This window comes from Myxocyprinus asiaticus, chromosome 11, assembly GCF_019703515.2.
Source record: "Myxocyprinus asiaticus isolate MX2 ecotype Aquarium Trade chromosome 11, UBuf_Myxa_2, whole genome shotgun sequence".
Taxonomy (NCBI): Eukaryota; Metazoa; Chordata; class Actinopteri; order Cypriniformes; family Catostomidae; genus Myxocyprinus; species Myxocyprinus asiaticus.
The window spans coordinates 2,323,789-2,344,772 of NC_059354.1; the positions used below are offsets into that span (position 1 = coordinate 2,323,789).

The following is a 20,984-nucleotide window of genomic DNA, read 5'->3' on the forward strand; positions in this document are numbered from 1 at the left end:
AGTTGTACAATAATCATAACATGAAACTGTAATTAGAAAGTTTAATAGAACTCAGAGCACTCACATAAAGAAAAAAACTGTTTCAACACTCTACATTGCAAGTAAATCACTCACATATGCGACAAAATTTTACGCCATGTCACTAAAATATGTACAGTATGTTATTAGCCAAAGGAGAGTAAATATTAAGATTTCACTTGCCACTGATTGAGTTGTGTGGTGGCACAGCACTTCGCAAGCTGGATTCAGTCTCATCTTTTACAGTGTGTTTTGCCTCGTGAGCGTGCACTCTGAAGGAAATTGACCTTATTTGGCTGCACTTTTCCACAGACTTTTTACAACATGCTCCGTTTTACAGCATGGCTACAGACCAGTAACACGTGCCTGTTGGACATCTGTTAGAAGGTAAAAGTGTTGCAAACGAGAGTTTGTAGTTTTAAATTTGAGAATTTGTACAATAAGTATTTGTACAAGCAAGTCATCCACATTTTACAAGTAAAAGTTTCCTTTTGCGTCGTTCTGTGCATTTTGTATCCAAAGACAAGTCCCAGTATGGAGATAAAATTGTTTCTAATTCACAGACAAATGGAAAGAGATTCACAAATAGAAAGTTGGTTCATGAATAAATTGAATGAGATCCACAAATAAATGTAAGGAGTTTCAGAAAAATGAAATTAATTCACAAATAAAAAGAATAAGATTTACAAATATATGTTAGGAGTTTCACAAACATAAAGTGAATTCACAAATAAATGTGATTTGCAAAGAAACAATTATTTACAAATATATATTTTTAACTCACAAACACAACTCTGTCCAGCATTCATTTGTGAATCGTGCGCATTTATTTGCGGATCGCTTCCTGTGCATTTGTGGATGTGTGAATGCTCACGTGTGAATTCTGAAACATTAGGTGTGTTCGAGGAGGTTTGTGAGAGGAGTTTAAAAGAGTGCTGTCAAGCCAGACACTTGCGCTTCTCATCGTCTGCTGAACCTACACCAGTCACGGAAGATCGTGTGATGTTTGCTTTCTTTATTGCAGACGAAGTGGAATTCAGATTGACAGAAACATTGTTCATTTGAAAAGGTTTTGTGCTGCTTAATACAGTGCCTGTTGTTTGTATAAGAAGAAAGTCCAATAAGAGCCTGTATTATTTTAATATCAATAAAGGACTCAGTATTTTTAATCATTTTGAATTTTTTATGAATAAACATATTATTACTATGACAAACATTATATAGCAATGATATAAATATGATGTACGGTTATAAAAACATGGAGTTGAGTTTTTACCGAACTGAAGGTGTCAGAATAAACATCATGGTAATGGAATACTACCATACTACTCCTATTTCTGCCATAGACAGACATAGCATAAGTAGTAAGAGTAGTATGTGAAGTATGCAATTGCAAACGCAGCCCATGAAACACGTGTAACCGTTGTCACGTTGTGAGTCTGGCCAATCGTGAATGAGCCGTGTCGTCATTCAGAGCTTGTGCAGCTCCTCTTGAGCAGCTGCACAGCCGGCTGCTCTTGAATCGCTCTCGCGGTACTTTGATGGCACACATAGCGGTGACGTGGTGGTGGCGGCACTGGCTCAAGTCAGACAAAATTTCTAACTGACATGCACTGCTTCAAGTCCAGTGCCGATCGGTCTGCGCAGTGCTGCATGAAGTCGAACAAACCTATTTCTTGTGCGAGAGCTGTGGGCAATCCACAAATAGGTGGACTCCATCTATCGTCTACTCAAGCCAATCAGATAATGACCACATTACTCGAACCAATCGTAGCACGTTCTATCTTCAACCAATCACGCTTCGTTTTACTATCAGGGTGGGACCAGAGTCACAGCTCTTATGAGCATGGAATCAAGCACATACAGATAAGCTCCAAGGCCGCAAACTTTTAAAGAAATGGATGTCATCAGAGGAATACTGTGACTTAAGGTTTGCATCATTTTCTCTCGGTTATAAACATGTGTAGTGTCTTGTTAAATGTCGACAGCTGAAAATTGCACATTTGTAGAGTGTCCTGATCATTAGCTTTATAGCTTACCTGGCTGACTGTATGAGTTTCTTGACTAACATGTGTCGTCAAAACCTTTACTCTTAAAGATCCAAACAGGCACACTACTAGACACTACAAAAGATCAGTAGTACAGATAGTGTCTTTATAAAACATGAATCATATTAGATGATCTTAGGAGCACAAACCATAAATTAATATTCTATATTACACAGTGTGCAAGATCTGCTATGTTATGTTATATTATGTTAATGTATATATAAAAAAATCTTTAAAGTAATATTTCAAAGGATTTATATTTTTAGCACTTAGTGTTATGGCAGACCAGTCAAATTTTACTCACAAGAAATAATGCATGTTTCACTTATTCAGGAAGTATATTGCCTGTGAGATTCAGGAGGACAATAATAATAATAATAATAATAATAATAATAATAATAATAAAAGAGTTACGAGGATACTGGAGAACTGGTGCTCTCTGTTCCACATCACAAAAAGGTGGAAACAGTTGTGGGACTTTTGTGCTACTGGTGGTAAGACATCACAAAGCTCCATGGCCCAATCTTGTTTGTGTAACATGTTCTTTTCTATACAGTAATGAACTTGTTTTTAACATGTAACTGTTATTTTTTCCAATCATTTGTGCAGAATGTTCTTACTCTGACTAGGAGTATCCATCCCAGACAACTGATACAACACCATGATGTGGCAATGAGGATGTTCATGTACAACAAAATCGAGCAAAATGCCAGCACTCCAAATGTAGTTAAATTCCAGTGTTTGTGTGTGTAAATACATGTATTCAAATTTCTTTTGTAGTTAAACTGGCAGCCAAAAGTTTGGAATAATGTACAGATTTTGCAGTTTCGGAAGGAAATTGGTACTTTAATTCACCAAAGTGGCATTCAACTGATCACAAAGTATAGTCAGGACATTACTGATGTAAAAAACAGCACCATCACTATTTGAAAAAAGTCATTTTTGATCAAATCTAGACAGACCCCATTTCCAGCAACCATCACTCCAACACATTATCCTTGAGTAATCATGCTAAATTGCTAATTTTATACTACAAAATCACCTGCCATTATATCAAACACAGTTGAAAGCTATTTGGTTCATTAAATGAATCTTAACATTGTCTTTGTGTTTGTTTTTGAGTTGCCACAGTATGCAATAGACTGGCATGTCTTAAGGTCAATATTAGGTCAAAAATGCCAAAAAAGAAACAGCTTTCTCTAGAAACTCATCAGTCAATCATTGTTTTGAGGAATGAAGGCTATACAATGCTTGAAATTGCAAAAAAAAAACTGAAGATTTCATACAAAGGTGTACACTACAGTCTTCAAAGACAAAGGACAACTGGCTCTAACAAGGACAGAAAGAGATGTGGAAGGCCAGATGTACAACTAAACAAGAGGATAAGTACAAAGTCTTTAGTTTGAGAAATAGACGCCTCACATGTCCTCAGCTGATAGCTTCATTGAATTCTACCCGCTCAACACCAGTTTCATGTACAACAATAAAGAGAAGACTCAGGGGTGCAGGCCTTATGGGAAGAATTGCAAAGAAAAAGTCACTTTTGAAACAGAAAAACAAAAAGAAAAGGTTAGAGTGGGCAAAGAAACACAGACATTGGACAACAGATAATTGGAAAAGAGTGTTCTGGATCTTAACCCCATTGAGCTTTTGTGGGATCAGCTAGACTGTAAGGTGCGTGAGAAGTGCCCAACAAGACAGCCACATCTATGGCAAGTGCTACAGGAAGTGTGGGGTGAAATGTCACCTGAATATCTGGACAAACTGACAGCTAGAATGTCAAGGATCTGCAAAGCTGTCATTGCTGCACGTGGAGGATTTTTTGATGAGAACTCTTTGAAGTATTTTAAGAAGTTCTGAACATTTAAAAAAAAAAATTGTATTAGTAATTTTTCACATCATTAATGTCCTGTCTATACATTGTGATCAGTTGAATGCCACTTTGGTGAATAAAAGTACCAATTTCTTTCCATAAGCCTCGCTTTCATTTCAGCCTCATTAGCAGCATCTCCATTTTACAATGTATTCTCATATTCCACAGAAGAAACTAAATAGTACACGTTTTAAAAAAAATATGAGGGTGAGTAAAAGACAGAATTTTCATTTTTAAGTAAGTCAACCCAAAGACAATGTTACGGTTTATAAAAAATTTTGTATTGCACTTTAATTTCAAGACATGACATTGTAATTTAAAATAAATCTGACATAACAGAAAAATAAACATTTAACAATACACTACACGTTTATAACTGAGAAAAAATGATATGAACCTTAAGTCACAGTATTCCTCTGATGGCGTCCATTTCTTTAAAAGTTTGCGGCCTTGGAGCTTATCTGTACGTGCTTGGTTCCATGCTCATGAGAGCTGTGACTCTGGTCCCGCCCTGATAGTAAAACGAGGCGTGATTGGTTCAAGATAGAACGTGCTACGATTGGTCCGAGTAATGTGGTCATTATCTGATTGGCTTGAGTAGACAATGGGTGGAGTCCACTTATTTGTAGATTTGTATGCACATCTTGATGTTAGATTTGTTTAAAATTGACAAATGTATGTAGCGATCCACAAATGCACAGGAAGCGATCCACAAATAAATGCGTGCGATTCACGTATGAATTCTGGACAGAATTGTGTTTGTGAGTTAAAAAATATATTTGTAAATAATTTTTTTATTTGCAAATCTCATTTTATTTGTGAATTCACTTTATTTTTGTGAAACTCCTAACATATATTTGTAAATCTCATTCTTTTTATTTGTGAATTCATTTCATTTTTGTGAAACTCCTTACATTTATTTGTGGATCTAATTAAATTTATTTGTGAACCAACTTTCTATTTGTGAATCTCATTCCATTTGTCTCTGAATTAGGAACAATTCTATCTCCATATCCCAGGCACCCCATTTTCATTTCATGTCTCTTTTAAAATCCTTTCTGTTATTTACAGTCAATTTGTTATCAAAAAATGAAAAGAAACATTATTTCTAATCATACATTCCGCGGATGAGGGAAAAAACAACCGTGCAACTTCTCTCTCGTTAATGTGCACTTCGCTCATTCAACCATAAACACTTGCTTGGGGAGTAGCCATTCCCTTAAAGACACAGTACCAATTTATCACACTTGTTATACAAATCAACGTAATGCAATCTAAATCGCACAGGTGCATATAAACAAACATGTTACAAAATGTAGTAATTTAGTAAGTGTAATAAATGTGTAAATACATAAATATTTAAAGGCACAATCATACTTTATGAAATATTTCAACTTCAGGATACACTGTAAATATTAAAGAATTAAACAAATAGACTTATGCCACATCTATGCAAGGGTTTGGTAATATATATATATATATATATATTACCAAAGTGTTTTTTTTTTTTTTGCATAGTCGTTTTAATAAAATAGCACTTAAATTATAATTTTTATTATATAATTATTAAATAATTGTTATATGTGTAATTCTATGTTCATTATTATATTCCAGCCTTGTGAATAGGCCTATTTTGTATCTCTGTTACATTTCAAATAGATGCAACAGCTTGTCATTATTAAAAAATGCTATTTCATGACATCATATGAAATTTTTTAATTTTTTATGAAGATAAAATGTGATTAAAATGAGGAAAAGTGAAATATAAAATAAAATATTGTGTGAAGTCATATGTATGAATACTCTCTCTCTCTCTCTCGCTCTCTCTCTCTCTCTCTCTCTCTCTCTCTCTATATATATATATGTGAAGATGCCCCCTTCTCGGTTTGTTTAATATCTTTTTCAGTTTTCAGTTGCATTACGCTTACATTTTATCAAAAACAAAAATTTACTAGCCAGTGGCGATTCTTTCTCCAACATGTCCGTAGAGAGTTGTTGCAGGCCACGGTGTGGAAAATAAATGTTGATTAATTCTCATTATGCTTTGTTTCTTTTCTATTATATGTTATTAACTGTAAATTGCTTTCTGTAAATGAACCAAACATGTTCAAATGCTTAGATAAATAGTTTCTCTTTTTGTAGCTAAGTCAACTGAAGGGAACCTGTCCTTGTAAGGTGAAGAAAGACAGGAGGTTCTATGGTAATCCTTTTTATATTTAGCCAGTCATTTAGCCAGTCATTTAGTTTGTCTTCTGAAAAATAAATATGCATGATTGTGTTGGATAAATATTCTGTATTTTGGAACTAACCTTTGTAGCTCTCTGAGGTATACTTTGGTAGTAGGAGGGCTACCTGGGCTCTTAAGTAAAAATAAAGATTTCCTTTGCTTAAGCTTTACCACTGGAGTGGCCTGATTCATTTTACAGGTGAATTTCCACCACATTTCTTGGTGTCCCATGGACAGGCTCCAACATCTCAGCGGAGTGACTGACTGACGACAACTAGACCAAATTTGAAGAGATCTCTAAAAAATTGGACGAGTGGATTTCTCTGAAAACGCGACACTCACCTAGCAGTTGCTCACGCTGAGTGATGGAGCCAAAGACCTGGTGAGTTGATTTTATATATTTGGCTACTTTGGTAAATTAAGCATAAGAAAAGGAGTCGACTCTTAAGTGAACTGGGTTCACAGTTGCATAAAGATTTACAGAGATAGTTCTGATCAGAGGGAAGTTCCAGGGGGATTTCTGGTGAACTGGAGAGTTCATATAGCTTTAAAGTCCGTGACTGTACTAGGATAATTTCTAGTACATAGCTCGCAACCTTCTTAGTAGATGTTCTAAGTCGTAAGAAACAGAGAGAAGGCCCTCAGAAGGGCTCTATAGAAAATAATAATAATAATAAAAAATGGGTTCCTCAAAGTGAAGAGAACACAGGACCTTTGAGAGAAATGGAAAAAGTTTATGGAGAAATAGATAAAAACAAGTAAAGCTATGGCATAAATGGACAAAGGGCAAGTTCCCAGAAAATGGAACTTTAAGTGTTACAAAGTTGGAAGAGTGTAGGTGTTTATTGCAGAGCAGGAATACGAGAGGTGGAATAGATTGGAATGAATTTACAAAGTGGGAAATTGAGGCTAAGAAAATACTTTTAGGTGAAAATAGACAGAAGAAAAAACATGGTCAATATTATAAGGGACAATAGAAAGATGATTTTGATGCTGCTGTGAGTCTGTCTTTGTCTCCAGGGGCTCCTCCTTCCTTTGATCCTCCGCCACCCTCCGCGCAGCCTCTGAGAGCAAACCCTTGTTGGCTGACGTTACTGGGGCTTCATCCTCTCAGCCAGCAGACCCAAGAGCAACTGTGAAAGAAGAACCAGTCTCTTCTCAAACCAGATCTAGAGCGCATAGAGGTTGCAGTACAGAAAGGAGAGACAGACCCAGTAAAGACCATCATGCCTCCAAATCCAAATCAAGAAAAACGAAGAAGGAGCAAGACGACGACGATGAGTTCAGGGATGACTTTTTTTAACCTGATGAAGCAAAGATGCAAATGCCATTGGTCCAGTTTCCAAAGTATGTGTCCTGTCCACTTGAGCTGGCTGAATTGGACTCCATGGTCAAGGATATTACAAGCTCAAAAACCAACATCTAACAATATATCCAGGACTTAGAGACTCTAGATGACATGGCCAAATTGACCAACCCGGAATAGACTAAAGTGATGGTTCGTGTTTTCGGACTGAAATGGGAACGTCTATGTAGTGATCCAACACACCCATGGGATCCACAAGGAGAACGACACCCTGACCACCGCCCCACCTATTAGACACAACTCATGGATCGTATAAGAGCGGAATTTCCTGTGACAAAGGACTAGGACAAAATTAATAACTGCAGACAGAAACCTGGAGAAATAGTGGATGATTACATGGATCGAGTAGTCCAGGCTGTCACGGATCACACTGGACTGAATGATGAAGGTGACTGGTCTCAGTACGCCAGACAAGTTATAGCACAAGGACTAGACAAAAAGATCGCTGACATGGTAAAGAGCAGTTGCATAGGATTGACCATGCCAAACACGCTGAATGCATCCTACGTGACAAACAGTCTAAGACTCAGAATTCACTTCAGATGGAACAGCTGCACTATTATCAAGGGGGAAAGTTTAACGGCCAGGGAGGGCATGTTCGATGTGGAGGACAGGGATGAGGACAAGGCAGAGGCCGAGGTAGAGGTAAAGGCGCCTTAGGCACCTGTTTTATTTGAGGTCAATATGGCCATTTCACTAAAAGTTGAATAATCAGAATCAAAAATAGGATGAGGAGGGACAGTGGACTGGTAAACAATGTGAAAATGAAAGTAAATGTATAATTCAAGCTCCAAAATTGACCCATGACTTGAAAATGACCCATACATTGAGCTTTCTGTTTGTGGTAAAAATATGATGTTTCTTGTTGATACTGGTGCCACCTGTTCAGTGTTGTCAAAGGGCTCTTTGCCTTTTAAACCAAGCTCAGATTCGATCATAACCATAGGCACCTCTGGTCTCCCACTCACTGAATTTTTTTCTGAACCAATAGTTGCAAAATTGGGAAATAAATCACTCAAACACAGGTTCCTCCTGTCAGAGCACTGTCCAGTAAATCTAATGGGCAGAGATCTGTTAGGACGACTGAATATTCAAATTGATTTCTCAGACCATGGCTTGCAAATTACAAGCACTGAAATTGGCCTTTACTCGCTACAGATCATTTCCAGCTGTTTTTATTCATGGAATATATCTGAACCCAATGTTCATCAACAGCTGTATGCAACATTGGATTTAACTGATTGGGAGTTACCGGAATTCTTACATTGTACCAGTCTGTTCTCTCACACAGGCCCAGACTTGCCGTATGAAAAATGTTGGTTCCCTGGGCCTATCAGTGAATGTTTGATTTTAGGTGATATATTTTTGGGGGTTAAATACATAGGTATTGCTGTAAAGCTTTCAAATCAACAAGACTTTTTCAAGGAAGTCACGTCCATTATTTCTCTAGCAAAAAAGGGAGGAGAATGAAAAAACATGGGAAGTTTTATTCAGAAGGTTTTAGCATGTAGAGTTTGGAGGGGAAAAAAGAGGTGAAATGTATTTTTCACCCTCACTTCAAGTTACTCGTATTCCAAATTTTATGATGGCTACCGATAGTTAGTTCCAGACAAGAGAAAAATGATGATAGTTCAGAAGTAACAGACAGTTATAACGATGTACTTTCGTTTTTGGACGACATACCCCAAGGTCTGTGGGCTAAAGTCTCATACGATATCGGGTACATGAAAAATGCACAACCGCTGCAGGTGGTTCCAAAATCAAACCATAGACCATATAGAGCTCAATACCCGCTTTCTAAAGAAGCAGAAAAAGGCCTGACAGAGATCATTAATTCTCTTTTGGACAAAGGTGCCATTTTTTTGTGTACACATTCCCCAGTCTCTATTACTCTTTTAGCAATAAAGAAAAAAAAATTGCAAATACAAAATGGTCCAGGATTTAAGCTTGGCAAGCCGTGTTCCCCTCAGCCCCGATTGTTCCCAATCCTGCGACCATTCTTTCTACAATTCCACCAGACGGCACTAATTTTTCTGTAATTGATTTGGCAAATGCATTTTTATCGATTCCGATACACCCGGAAAGCCGTTACTGGTTTTTGTTCCGCTTCAAAAATAAAAGATATCAGTGGAATGTCATGCCACAGGGGTATACCGACTCCTCAGCATTTTGTTATGGCCCAATTGATGTGCAATATTGAAACTTTCAAAACTCCAGCTGGAAATGCACTTTTGATTATGTCGACAATTTGCTTTTGGCAAGCCCTAGTGAAGAAGCCTGCTTGCAGGACACAAAGGCTTTGCTACTCTTTTTAGCTGAAAATGGCCATAAGTGTACACGTGACAAATTGCAATTGGCACGAACACCAGTACATTATCTGGGTCATATTATTTCTCATGACGGCCGTCAAATCGATCCATCCCGTGTTCGTGCTATCTCCTCATTACCTAAACTGAGAACAAAGAAAAATTCATGTACTTTTTATGTATGAGGAATTTACTGTCGAGCTTGGTTACTTGATTATGCTGAATTGTCACAACCGCCTTCTGATTTGTCTCATATGCATTCGCTACAAATGCATGATTTAGTTACATGGACACCAGAAGCCAATACTGCCTTTGAAAGGCTCAAAATTGCTTTACTGACTCCACCCTGTTTAGCAAATCCTGACTGTATTAAACCTTTCAGATTGTATGTACACGAGAACAATGGGGTTTGTCTGCTGTGTTAACACAATCGCATGGTGAAAAATGGTAGCCTTTAGCTTACTTTTCTAAACGTTTAGATCTGGTTATTTGTGGCCACCCACTGTGCGTTCATTCCCTAGCAGCCACCACAGAGGCTGTATTAGCCTCCTCAGATTTGGTTGCCATGCATCTGTTGGAAGTTTACGTCCCACATGATGTGCATAAAATTATTACTTCGTCACGCAATATGCATGTCTAATGCTAGACTCTTAACATATCAGAACATTCTTTTCTCTTTGCAAAATGTCACTATACATTGTTGTAACACTCTAAATCCGGCTACACTCTTACCATCTGCGGATGACGGCATTCCCCATGATTGCCTAATAGTATTATATAATGTTTCGAAACTGAGGACTGACCTGACTGACGTGCCTGATACTTTATCAGTGCTGACTGTATTTTTTTTGTAGACGGATTAAGTTTGAGGCTGTCCAATGGGTTTCCCTCATCTGCTTATGCTGTATGCGACTCACATACTGTTGTGGAAAGTTTTAGATTGCCATCATCTCTTTCCGCCCGAGTGGCTGAACTGTTCACATTCACTCGAGCGTGCATTCTGGCTGAAGGAAAATGCCATACTGTCTTCACAGACAGTAATTATGCTTTCTGCACTTTACATGACACTGGCAAACTATACAAACATTGTGGTTGTGTGACATCTGCTGGAAAGCCGATAGCACACAAAACACTTATAATCAACATTTTGGACTCTGTTCTCCTCCCACATTCTTTGTCAGTATGCAAATGCAGAGCACATACTCGTGACTCTGATTGGATTTCAGATGGCAATAATCGTGCCGACATGGCTGCAAAAGCAGCAGCAAAATCGACAAACTTACCACAGTTACAGATGACAGACCTGTCAAATGTCTTGTTAACTAAACTCTCTGATTTACATCTTTTACAGCAAAATGGTACCGAGGAAGAACTAATTCTCTGGCGTGCAAGTTGCAGGATGGATTCTGCCACTGGCACTTGGATTGACTCTGAAAATAAACCAGCTTTCCCTAAATCAGTTTTTCCATTTATTGCTAAGTTGACGCATGGTGCGGACCATGTATCTAAGGGAGGTATGGTTGCTATGATTAACAGATACAGGTACGCACCAGGCTTTTCAAATTCTGCGGCCCAATTTAGCAAAAATGCATGATTTGCATGCAGATGAATATTGGAAAGATGCCAGCCATCTTGCAGAGTTCACACCCGACACCAAAGATGCCGTTTGAACATCTGATGATGGATTTTATTGAATTAACACCAGCTCAAGGTTATCGATACTGCTTGGTTGTGATTGATATGTTTTCAAAATATCCTGAATGCTTTCCATGCATGAGACAAGATGCACTGACAATGGCTAAACATCTGACGAGGGAAGCGATTCTCAGATGGGGAATTCCCCAAATATTATCCTCAGACAATGGTTCTCACTTTGTGAACACAGTGGTAAAAAAAAAGCTAAATTTTGTTTTGAAACAACATTGTGCATATCACCCACAATCGGCAAGTGCTGTTGAACGTCTGAATCAGACAATAAAACACAAATTAGCTAAAGTGATTTCTGATAGAAGTTTGAATTATGTCCAAGCTTTGCCATTGGTCCTTATGTACATTTGGGGATGTCAAAATAAACAAACAGGTCTGAGCCCACTGGAAGTGTTGACTGGTCTTCCTATGAGACTGACTGCCACTCTCCCTTACAGATTCCCACAGCACAAAGGCACCCTGCAACAGACAGATGATAAGATATATTTGTCTGAACTATGCAAAACTGTCCGGTCTATTCGTTCACAGGTAAAGGAAGCTCTCCCATCTCCAACAGAGGGTGCCATCCATAAGCTGCAGGTTGGAGACTGGGTCCTGGTGAAAGACTTCAGACGGTAAGCTTGGCACCGCCCACGCTGGTTGGGACCATGGAGAATCCTCCTGACTACTCCCACGGCTGTTCGAGTGGCTGATAGGGAAACCTAGGTCCATTGCTCACATTGCTGTAGGGTGAACCCTCCTGAATTCACAACAGGCGTGCCTCTAACTCTGGCAGAGGCAGAAGAGTCCCCTAGGGGGACCAACGAGGGTCTGGAAAATTGAGGGGGCCCTGAAATTGGGAGTAAGTCAGAAGAAAGAAGACACAAGGACACATGATCAACACAGACCTAAACAAAAAGAGGAAGAATCACCCAGGATGTGGTGGTACAGAATGTTTGGGCATTCACCCAGCTGTTATAGGTGCGACACAGATGGTATCACTGTCCTGCTTTTGAGTGACCAGTCAAAATGAAACTGTTCTACGAGTCAGTGTATTCAAAACACAATTATCAAATTTGGTTCGTTCTCATGTCTCATGTCTTTAACAAAAAACTATATAAGACACCTACTGTGATGAAGACTAACCTGATCTTTTTCCATATTCTGATAACTATGATTTTGATGATGATGATGTGTTAAAACAATCATTTGATTCTTTTTTCTGTTTTTAAGCACTAATAATGTTGTTAATCTATCTGAATTTTAACATATAGGTTCAAAGGGAGGAATGTGGAAAATTAATTTTGATTAATTCTCATTATGCTTTGTTTCTTTTCTATTATATGTTATTAACTGTAAATTGCTTTCTGTAAATGAACCAAACATGTTCAAATGCTTAGATAAATAGTTTCTCTTTTTGTAGCTAAGTCGACTGAAGTTTCTTTGTATGGCCATCTCTGCCAAGGTCAGAGAGGAAAAGGGAGGCAGAGAAATGTGTCTTATCAGAGGACAAAGCCGAAGAGTGAAAAACATCTTATTATTATGGAATGTGCTGAGGAAGACTAGTGTGGATGAAGAATAGAGCATTTCAGGACAGGAACCTGTCCTTGTAAGGTGAAGAAAGATAGGAGGTTCTATGGTAATTACTTTTTATATTTAGCCAGTCATTTAGTTGATTCTTTGTCTTGGATAAATATTCTGTATTTTAGAACAAACCTGTGTAGCTCTCTGAGGTATACTTTGGTAGTAGGAGGGCTACCCAGGCTCGTGAGTTTGCCTAAGCTTTACCACTGGAGCGGCCGGATTCATTTTACAGGTGAATTTCCACCACAACGGACATAGAGAAGAAATAAAACTCTTCATATGCGCGTTCTGTAACGAGCGCTCCTCAACAAACAGCAAATCAGACACGTGCACCAGCCACTTTTCTCTCGTCTGTTCTTTAAAATATAATCAAATGTGTTCCTACAAGCGCGCATCTATGTCTAAGCAATGGCATCTCTTGTCAAATGTCACTCTTACCCAGGGGCGGACTAGCCATAGGGAGAACCGGGACTTTTCCCGGTGGGCCGGCCGGGAAACAGGGCAGAACGGGCCGCGATAAGCTGAAACGGGCCGCCGTGTTATGCCGAACTGGCCGCGAGAGGCTGAAGAGGGCAGCTCTGTCTAGTTGCATGTTGAGTCCACTGCCACATGCCTGGTGTGTGTGTGTGTGTGTCCAAGTGTTCGCTCCTGTAGGGAAAGCCGCGATGCTCCGTATTGTTGTTGCTGTGATGATTCATGAAGCGTTCCATTCAACTCTGCGAGTCGGAATTTCCAGCTTTCAACTGGGGAAAGTGCAACAGAATGACACTATATGTCGTACTTCTAACTTGGAAACTGGTGCGGAAATCCTCAACTGCCATTTGTCAAGATGCAGGTGTGTTACGTCATGCAAATGTGTCGGCACCCAGGGCAGGGAGGTTTACAGTCAGTGACAAACATTCACTTTTATTAAATAATATCCAATAACAAGTCAAAGTTCTTACATTAAATGATAATAAAACGTGTTTAGCAATCGTTCTGCAGAGACAGGTGTTCAAAACACAGTTAATTATTACACTCTCTTTTGAGTATTGTTACGATAGCATTGCAGCGTCGTATGTCAATTTAGTTGCTATGAGACATCTCTGCCAATCAATGTACCCCTCAAAATCACAACATAATCAATCTCAAAATTAAAAATAAGCTCCATCTTTGATGTTTGTGATAAGTTGTCAGGTAATTGTCACTGAATTTCAAATTAAGTGAAAAGTCATATCATGTACATATGATCACCATCGATCATAATTTTCCTGATCGATCATTGCTGCCACATCCGAGTACCCGAGTACTCGTGCCCATCCCTACTAAATACAGGTGCGAATGGGGTCCGAAATGTACAGGTCGGCGGGTAGATGAGCTTAACTATCTGTCTCTGTTTAAAAAGTACCCGCCTTTTGGTTTATTTCATACGCTGTTTGAGAGTAAAAAAAGTGCATATTGCCTGCTTTGTGTTCTGGTAGATAGAGGTTGGTCATCTTAAGCCCAAAGTATATTTCGATTTTGACATGAACACTCAGCGTATGCGTATTGTCTAACGCAAACCTGTCAAAGTATACTCCATCTGACTGTGACCACATAGACAGACATTTGGCGCATGTGCGCTACGACAGTACGAGACACCAGATTATTTCTCTTCAGGAGTTTAGACCTATAAAGATGTCTTTATATTCCTGTAGACTCGAGTTATAGAAATGCAGGTATCTCCTGACCTCCTCAAACGCGCTCTAGATGTGCATATCTATTGATGTTGTTTTTACCTTCGACTCCTGTTTTTACTGGTGATTACATCTTCCTCTAGTGTTTCTTTGTGACAGCAATGGCTCAAATGTGAGTACTGCCACCTTGTGGATCCACTAATTCATGCAAATAATTCCAGGCGCATGCGTAGTCTGCGCATTCAAACACAAAAGAAAATCATTTACAGCAACCAGCCATGTTATGCTGGGCTACTAAAAATTACATAATCAAAAACTATTGTTGTACATTGTAAAAAAAAAAAAATTACAAATCTGTAAATTTGCAGCAACATTTTTACGTCAGTCTACCATAATTCTTACACTGAAAAGTTTGCCATCAAAAATGTTGGCCTCTGGAAAATCAAGAGAAAGCTCATTGTGAGTAGACAAGTTTTATGGTAAATAGCCATTAATTGCAATGCATTTAACATTAAAAATCATGGTTTCAACTTGCTGAAAGCTAGTGACATTTTAAACCATATATTTTAAAACCCAAAGAACATAAGAACGACAGTGTTCCCGCTCCCCTTCTCTCTTCCCAATCATTTACCATCAACCTGTCACATAAAAAGTGATATTAAAAACAGTACAATTCAGCCTATGGACCAATGTACTGTATATGGCATGAGGTGAATAAACATGTATCCTGACCTGATCCTTAAAGGAGTAGTTCACCCAATGATAATTCTCTCATCAGTTACTTACCCTTATGCTGTCTCAAACTCGTATGACTTTCTTTCTTCTGCGGAACACAAACAAAGATTTGGTGTGTTTATATCCATACAGCACAAGTCAATGGGGTCCAACACTTTTAAGCTCTAAAACAGACATGAAGGCAAAATATCTTTGTTTTTGTTCTGCATAAGAAAGAAATTATTTTGAGTTAAGACAGCATAAGGTGAGAAATAGTTCCTCAAAAAACTGAAATCCTGTCACTTACCTTATGTCGCTTGTGCAGATTTAAACTTGACGATTTCAGTGAATTACGACTTAAAATTTCAACCTATTTCTCACACAAAACAATATCTAGCTTATGAGGACTTGTAATACTGTACATAAGTCATAAGGCATAAGACTTCTTTTGTGGTACTTTTATAGTGTTTTTTTATGGTGCCCTCGAATCGGCCACATTATGGTGAATCACTGACAAGTGGCATCTCCTTTCAGACATGTTTGCATCAGCTCCAGTGTCTTCACTTTCCTCTGTGGCGCAACTGGATGCACATCATGTCAGTGTACACAAACCGTGGGGGACCCGAGTTCAGATACTGCATTGAAACCAGGAAGTAATCGAATTTGCATAATCAGTGACAAGCTTGATTCAAAGGTTGCATTTTTCCCTCTGACATTAAGTTTTTACTCTACCGATGGTTAGGTTTTAGGGCTGAAACGATTAGTCGACGTTATCGACAACGTCGACAATAAAAAATTGTCAACACAAATTTTCGTTGTCGAACAGTCGTTTGATCTCATTTAATGTAACATGAGATCACATTAAACTCTAATGATGATGCGTGAGAGCAGCACTGCAGCTCGCGCCTGACTGAGGAGAGGAAGAATTACACAGCTCACAGTCCAGATGCACTCTAAACTTTCCAAACAGCTTCAGGTGATATGGATCGCATAGTATGAGGGAATTATAATGCAAAAATACAAAATAATTAAATACAGAAGCACTCTCATTGTGGAGCTGGAGCTACCGCTTTGCTGAAGAAAAACTTGCGTGTCGCATTTCTTTAAAGGAAACACCCCGGCGTTACATCTTTAATGCATTTATATTTAATATGTTATAGCTTCATTAAAGTTCAAATAATACGGAAGCAGATCATGTAAATCACTGCAAACTCTGAAACTGGCATTTCTCTGTGTGGTCAGCACCTCCCGATCTAAGGGGGAGAGATTGAAACTGCACCCGTCTGATGCACACTCTGTCACGGGACGCTCGTCCCTCGAGCCCGCATGCTTAATGCAGCTAGATTATAACGTGATGGCTCAAGACTTATTGAATCATAATATATGTCACTGTGCATTTCTTATTGTGAAGAAAACTGGCAATACGCAACTTTATTAATAAGAGAGAGTTTGTTTTTTTGTGAGTTAAAGATGGATTGAAGTGAACAGAAAGGTGAGAGGGGGTAGTCTTCGCCCCATTATACACGGCAAAAAAATATGTTTTTGATTTGTTTTTGTTTTGGCTTGTTTTCCAAAAATAATATCTAAAACTCATTTAAAACAATGTACATTTTCTATAGCAGCTAGAGAATGTTGAAAATAATATTAAAAAAATACAAATATTTTAAAATATCTAAAAATCCTTTAAAAAAGATGCATTCACCTGAGAAGCAGCATATAAGATATTTAGACTTGCTTTTAGAGCATAGATCTTGAATATAAGATTATTTTGTCTTTACTGCACTCGCAGAAGTAGAACCAAACTTAAATACAAAATACACTTATATTTAAGATACATTCTCTTAAAGCAAGTCTAAATATCTTATATGTTGCTTCTAAAGTAAATGTATCTTGTTTTATGGATCTTTAGACAATTTTAAATGGAAAACAAGACAAAAACACTTGATAACAATAGGATTTTTTTCAGTGAATTTTTTATTGAATTAAACTTAATAAAATGTATTTTTTTTCACTTTAATTCAATGAATGTCATTTAGAGGTATTTTTAAAAGAATAAAAGTATTGTTAGTAAGCACGTTTAATACAACCTTTTAACTCAGGGCATAAGTTGAATAATCAGTTAAGAGCTTATGATTAATTGTTGCAATAATTGCTGAATAGTATAATAATCGTTCTAGTAATCATTCGATTATCAAAATAATCATTAGTTGCAGCCCTACTAGGTTTGATGTTTGAGTTAGGGGTAGTTTATAAAACATGCATTCATCTTCACTGTATTACTGCCAGTGCAACTAAAACAACTTGCTTCAAAACTCACTTTTTGTGCCCCCACATGTAGATCCCACACAGACAATGGAGCTCACAGGTGCCAATACGCCCAACAACACTTACTGCTTTGGTTGCTGGGGGCAGTGATTCACATTTCGGTAAGTACAGACCGATTTTAAGTAAAGAAAAGTTAACCTACTGTTTTCGATTTCACTGTGAGGTCTGTTTGTACAAATACACTGACACTATGGTCTGAATGCCATCTACATATATGTCATATACAGTTTAAAAACTTTCTATAGCAGCATTTAGTGTTATTTGTGTGTACATGCTCCTCACAAATTCATTATAAGTTTCCCATAAATACCTGAAAAATGCATACGAAAGCAATTTTCCTCATCTTTAAAACTGTGGATTAGGTTCAAAGCAGCAGTAATTTGCATAAGTGAATCACATCACTTATAAATCACTTACATTCATTTCTAGACAGCAGTGTTTTAATTCCATCAATGTAAAGGCCCAACTACTCAAAATTACACAATAGAGATACCGATGCATAAACCTAAAGACAGTGATAGATAATGTAGTTAATATTATTGACTCAGTATGCACTTTGAGGGGCAAAAAACCCCGATATGACATCAGTAGCCAAAACTGTAAAACACGTAGATGTTTGAGACGTTTATGTGTCCCGTCTCACCTCTTCACTCGGATGATCTGATCTCTCATGGGTTTAATGTCTTGAAAGCTCTGCTGGTTGACCAGACTGTAGACCAGAATGAAGCCCTGTCCGTTTTTAATGTACAGGTCCCGCATGGACGCGAACTGCTCCGTGCCCGCCGTGTCGAGGATCTCCAGCACCGACGGCGAGGAGTCCACCTCGATCTCCTTACGGTAAAAATCCTCGATGGTCGGGTCGTATTTCTCGATAAACGTCCCGGTCACGAACTGAACGGTGAGGGCAGATTTACCGACCCCGCCGCTCCCGAGTACCACCACTTTATACTCACGCATCACTCCTGTCTGAACGTGTGTAAAAATCCAAATAAACTCACACGGCACTTGACGTGGAAATTATGTTCATGTTTGAGTGCGTTTAAACGAGAGTGTCCGCCGACATCCGCAAACCTCGCACAAAGATACGCATCCCGCAGCGGCGCAGCATGTTCACGGAGCCGCCCGGTGCACCGGCGGCCCAGACGCGCCTATAATTCACAACGGACAACGGCTGAACAGATGCGTTCACCAGTAACTTGTGCTTTTCCTCTGCTCAGCTCACCATCCTATGGGAGAAAAAAAACCCGCCGACTATTTTCGGTACATTACATTAATTACAATATAATCCTTTATGATCAGATGAATTCAAGCGACATTAGTGTTTTCCATGTCTTTCTGCTCTCTCCGGTCTTCGTGAATCCACGCCGCCATGCTCACGGGTGGGGATCCGCCGCCGCGCCGTTTCCCTCTCGGCCCCCCTACAGACGCGTCGTTTAACGGATCCGTGAGACGTCCAATAGCCGCTCCATCTGCGTCAAACCGCGCCCACGCCAGCGCGCACGACAACGCTCGTTTCCGCTTGAGTCAAAACGAACCGGTTGTCTACAGTGGCCCATCAGGAAAGTTGAGAGAAACCCCCCAAAAGACAAGATGCCGAGCACTCCATCCTCTAAGAGATGCAAGAGAATGCAGGATGTTGTCGCCATGGAAACTCACTGGTATTCAAGGTCCATGCAGGTGGTAATAATCACAGATTTTACTGACATCAGTTATGTTGTAGTTTGGTTATTCAGGATAAATCAATGTGTGTTTTGTAAATGTATCTTTATGTAGGCCTAATGCCCAAAAATGGCAACATTTATGATACAATGCAATACAAAAAGTGAACCATTAAAAAATGTTATTCAGTTGGAAACAGAATATATTAATCTTTGTTAATGTTAGTTAATAAAAATAGAATTGTTAGTTCATAGTGCATTAATTAATGTTTATAAACAAGACTTGTGATTTTAATTAACATTAACCAATATTAATACATGCTGAAAAAAGTATTGTTCCTTGTTAGTTCATGTTAACTAATGTAGTTAAGTAATGTTAACAAATGGAACCTTATTGTAAAGTGCTAGCAGATTTTCTGAATGAAAAACTGAACATTAGACATGATTGGAAAGTAAAAAGACAACAGTGCATCTATTAGATTCAACAAATCACTTCTTCCAAAACGAAGTGCTTGTTTTTACTGAAATTACTTTCACTGTGGATTATGGCCTTGGAAAAACATAGAAACAATTAGTCAAATTGAATTAGTAAAAGAGGAAAGTCCCATTTCAGAACTCACAGATTGATCATCTGAAGTCACACATTAATGACATGTGGAACATGTGTTTTACAGTTAAAAAATACATCATTAAACATGTCACACCATTCAATTTGTTCACTTTCCAATCAAATTAGTATTATATTATTTTCCTTGATACTGTAAGTAATACAATTCAATTCCATTAATAGAATTTACATTAAAATTCTTACTTTGTGTGGGGCAACTTCATGCCATATACTTTATGTACACTACACATCCAAAACAAGCTAAGAACAGTGTTTCTGCATTCCCCTATTGTTTTATTTCATGAAAATCAAAAATGTTATTCAAATTTTAAATAAATTCTACACAGAAAGTGAACATTACTGATATGATTTTAGACATATTAAACACCCCTGATTTGCCATTGCATTCATGCACACAACAGACCAAAGTCATGGGAGATCATCTTACTGCAATGCTATTATTGACAGTTTTCATGATAACTTGATTGCGGCAGCTGCAATTATAATATTGATTATAACTAAAATTATAATTACAACTGAAGTCATAACTAAAATGTTCTTGCTGACCTTTTACTTAGCTCACCATCATCCAGAATTCTTAATTTACATAATACAGACTGGCTGCTATTAAGAAAACAAATCAGTTTGTCTATCAAAAGTTATCAACAAAAACAAAATGACAAAAACAATTACAGTTAATTACTTAAAACTTACAGTTTAGACTTATAGATAAAGGGAGAATGATCTCTAGAGTCACTCTATTTTTTAAGGGTAGGACTTGTCAGTTTTGCCACTGTACTGTTAGGAAAATGTGTTACACAGACTTCATGTGCACTAGGCCTGTGTGTGCAGATCTCTGTACAGCAGCAGCATGACAGTAGGTGGCGCTCTTGGTATAAGACATGAGAGCGCATGTT

The 20,984-nt window shown here is 38.2% G+C and overlaps 1 protein-coding gene across 1 annotated transcript in view; it reads right to left on the reverse strand.

Annotated features, from left to right (window-relative positions):
* LOC127448167 (ras-related protein Rap-2a) overlaps positions 1-19,224 on the reverse strand; it is a 32,005-nt gene extending 12,781 nt beyond the window's left edge. The window contains exon 1 of the mRNA XM_051710503.1: positions 18,446-19,224. Within this exon, the coding sequence (XP_051566463.1) occupies positions 18,446-18,759 (314 nt within the window). The 5' untranslated portion in view covers positions 18,760-19,224. The remainder of the gene's footprint in view (positions 1-18,445) is intronic.
* Positions 19,225-20,984: the final 1,760 nt, after the last annotated feature.